Genomic DNA, 4,052 nt, shown 5'->3' with positions numbered 1-4,052 from the left:
ACACACACGCACACACACAATGGTATACAGTACCATTCCTAAAAGCATTCTGCTTCAAACATTCTTCTTGCTGTTAATAAGGCTTTCTTAGAAATAACTAAACAACCCAAACAACTCTCAGTTGTAGCTTTTAGAATTATGTAAAAAAATGAGTCCAAAACAATTTAGGCATACTGACTAGAGTCCAGATGATGCAAGTTTAATTAACAACTTAGGCAATGAAACAGCAGAGTGGGGAAGGGTGAAAGGGAGAGGCTTATGCCGGCTCACCCATCCTGGAGGGAGGGAATAGTGTTCTAGGCAGCTGATTGCTCCTGTGCAAATAGAAGCTTACATATTCATAATGGCAATTAAGACCAGGGAACATGGGCTTGCTGAATCTAACCTTGTGATGATAGTTCTCAGTGTGTGTGTGTGTGTGTGTGTGTGTGTGTGTGTGTGTGTGTGTGTGTGTGTAAGTAGGGTATAATATTCCTCTGTTTGTAAGTAGGGTATAATGTTCCTCTGATGATACAAGTACCCAGTTCACCCACCAGTGGCAGAGTTAAGGCCACAGAGGAAAGCATTCTAATAGCTGCAGGCATGACAACTTTACAATCAGTTCTTTCCCAAAGGGTGTAGAAGGACCAGTGATTGAGCTAGGGGAGTTAAGTAGGGAAGTGTGAACATAGATGTGTGTGTACACATGCATTCGTATAGGTTCTGGTGCATGCGCGTGTATGTGCTTGTGCATGTGTGCGTGTGTGTGTGTGTGTGTGTGTGTGTGTGTGTGTGTGTGTGTGTGTGTGTGTGTGTGTGTGTTTGTGTGTGTGTGTGTACGCACCGTAAGTATTAAACTATGCAAGCCAAACATACTGACCATTTTATTTGAGATGGTTGCTAGATCCCTTCCTTATTTGTCTACTGAACACAGTTAATCTAATTTCCCCTAAAATCTCTCAAAAATGACAATAAGGAAACAGATTATTTAGTGTTACCATACTCTGTATTTCTCTTAAAGTGAGTGGATGTCTTGCAAGTTGTAAAAAAAAAAAGTAAATCAGTTTTGTAGAAAAAAAAACTTGTGTAACAATGTTTTATCTGCTTAGTGACAGATCTTATTTTGATATTTTAGTTCATTTATTTTAATAAGCTTTAGAAAGAAATCTATATCACTCCACCAAAACACTGTGACCATGCAGAATTGGGGTTCTTCTCGAAAGGGAGAAAATGTATTTGCAAAAATAGTTTGTGTGAGTATGTGATAAAATGAAAATCACAATAGTGAATCCAGTACACGGATAGTTGACAATATCACTCCCAGTTAATGAAACTCAGAAACAAGCTCTAACCTAGATCCTGCAGAGGGGACACATCCACCTCTCTGCACATGTAAGGAATAGATATTCTGATTTCAACATTTTAACGTTTCAGCATTGTGCATTCAGTATTATGACTTTCAGGGTATTGCTTTTCAATAAGTTAGCTTTGGCCTAGTTAATGTACTAATCTAGTATATTGTCAGAATAAGGGAAATTAGATTACTATTTAAAATTATCATCACCCCTACACAGTGGCACACAAAGACACTTGAGTCTTAAAACACTTTTGAAATGCTGCCTCTATTGACAGATCATGTTCCTCTTATCCCCAATATTTTCTTTTATGCAGTTAAGCATTCTATAAACAACAAAGGAGGAACAGTACATGCTAGTTTTCTGTGTAGTCTTGGTTTTTGCTTTCTATTTATCTCTGTTTAAGTGGGTCCGAGTGAGTACAATGTTGAAAAATTATGACTGTGAACTTGAACATGACATAGCCGTACTAATGTTTAAACTTTCTGCTGTGTCTTTCCTCAGCAAGGTTTTTATGCTCAGTCCTACCCCATACGGCCTTTAAGCTACATCACTTTGTATCTCACATGCATAACTCTGGAATGTCCCCTTACAAATCGTGTCTTTGATCTCCAAGGAGAAACTTCCTTCATGCATTAAGCCACAATGGCTTTCAGGGAAGGATGCCAGTTTAAGCAGCCATGTCATACAGTACAACAGAGTCATTTTTTTTGCTTGAAATGGCCTCCTCCTGGATTGTGATGTAGTAACATCACAAAGGCATTCTGTCTACACTTCCTAGAAGTATCTGCTACAACTCATGAATGCTGGAGGAACTAGTGAAGTCTAGAAAAGCAGCTTCTATCAAACAACAGGCATCTAGTGCCTCTAACACAAACTACCAGCTCAAGGGAACTGAGCACAGACAGGCATCCAGTACCTCTAGCACAAACTACCAGCTCAAGGGAACTGAGCACAGACAGGCATCCAGTACCTCTAGCACAAACTACCAGCTCAAGGGAACTGAGCACAGACAATCATCTAGTGCTTCTAACACAAATGAACACCTCAAGGGAACTGAGCACAGACAGGTATCTAGTGCCTCTAGCACAAACTACCAGCTCAAGGGAACTGAGCACAGACAGGCATCCAGTACCTCTAGCACAAACTACCAGCTCAAGGGAACTGTGCACAGACAGGTATCCAGTGCCTCTAACACAAACTACCAGCTCAAGGGAACTGAGCACAGACAGGCATCCAGTACCTCTAGCACAAACTACCAGCTCAAGGGAACTGAGCACAGACAATCATCTAGTGCTTCTAACACAAATGAACACCTCAAGGGAACTGAGCACAGACAGGTATCTAGTGCCTCTAGCACAAACTACCAGCTCAAGGGAACTGAGCACAGACAGGCATCCAGTGCCTCTAGCACAAACTACCAGCTCAAGGGAACTGAGCACAGACAATCATCTAGTGCTTCTAACACAAATGAACACCTCAAGGGAACTGAGCACAGACAGGTATCTAGTGCCTCTAGCACAAACTACCAGCTCAAGGGAACTGAGCACAGACAGGTATCTAGTGCCTCCAGCACAAACTACCAGCTCAAGGGAACTGAGCACAGACAGGCATCCAGTGCCTCTAGCACAAACTACCAGCTCAAGGGAACTGAGCACAGACAATCATCTAGTGCTTCTAACACAAATGAACACCTCAAGGGAACTGAGCACAGACAGGTATCTAGTGCCTCTAGCACAAACTACCAGCTCAAGGGAACTGAGCACAGACAGGCATCCAGTGCTTCTAACACAAATGAACACCTCAAGGGAACTGAGCACAGACAGGCATCCAGTGCCTCTAGCACAAACTACCAGCTCAAGGGAACTGAGCACAGACAATCATCTAGTGCTTCTAACACAAATGAACACCTCAAGGGAACTGATGCCTCTAGCACAAACTACCAGCTCAAGGGAACTGAGCACAGACAGGCATCCAGTACCTCTAACACAAATTACCAGCTCAAGGGAACTAAGCACAGGAGGCATCCAGAGCCTGTAACATAAACTACCAGCTCAAGCAGACTGAGAACAGACAGGTATCCAGCACCTGTAACACAAAGTACCAGCTCCAGGGAAATTAGCGCAGAGTAAATCCATGTTGCTCAGATTTCATTACCTTGGCTAACTAACTTTGAATCCATCAATAAAATTGGGTTTTTGGTGGCACAGACCGATACATTTGTTATGTATTAGTGAATGGCTTTTTTAGCATCTAGCCTGTGAAATGAAATCTAATGCATTAATGCAAGTTATGCAAATAACCAGGGCCACTTAGAAAATACAATTGTAATGTTTCCACAATTTCTCTCTCTACAAAATCTGTATTTTTTTTAATTTGTGACATTGCATTTTTGACTAAAATGCTGCAACTATTTACTTATTCAAAAAATCCCAATAAGGGTAGCAACATTTTAACAACATGGTGCAGTCTATGATAAGGAATCTAAGGGTAAGCATTTTTAAGTGATTTTATCTTTGTCTGGTTTCATCCCTCATGCTAACCTAACCATGTAACTCTTGAGTCAAAATAGGCTGTCAGAGCACTTTCTGACAAAGAAAATTAAACAACAGTTATGACAAGAGGAGGGTGTCTCCATTCACATGGATGATGCTATGGCTACAAAGTTTTGTTCTGTATGGCTGATATTCCCTACTATTGATGCTTCATCCAAAATGT

The 4,052-nt window shown here is 41.2% G+C and overlaps 1 protein-coding gene across 1 annotated transcript; it reads left to right on the top strand.

The window, feature by feature from the left end:
* The first annotated feature begins 2,137 nt into the window (after window positions 1-2,137).
* On the top strand, window positions 2,138-3,379 carry LOC122796940 (uncharacterized protein DDB_G0271670-like). Its single transcript, XM_044065715.1, has one exon. It carries the CDS (start codon window positions 2,138-2,140, stop codon window positions 3,377-3,379), a length of 1,242 nt encoding a protein of 413 aa, XP_043921650.1.
* The last annotated feature ends 673 nt before the right edge of the window (window positions 3,380-4,052 follow it).

This window comes from Protopterus annectens, chromosome 3.part0, assembly GCF_019279795.1.
Source record: "Protopterus annectens isolate FY-2018-M chromosome 3.part0, PAN1.0, whole genome shotgun sequence".
Classification (NCBI taxonomy): domain Eukaryota; kingdom Metazoa; phylum Chordata; order Ceratodontiformes; family Protopteridae; genus Protopterus; species Protopterus annectens.
This window is presented reverse-complemented; position numbering and strand designations above follow the sequence as displayed.

Bases quoted from the DNA above. Each gene is read 5' to 3' on its own strand.
- LOC122796940 (XM_044065715.1), top strand. From the start codon at position 2,138: ATGCTGGAGGAACTAGTGAAGTCTAGAAAAGCAGCTTCTATCAAACAA.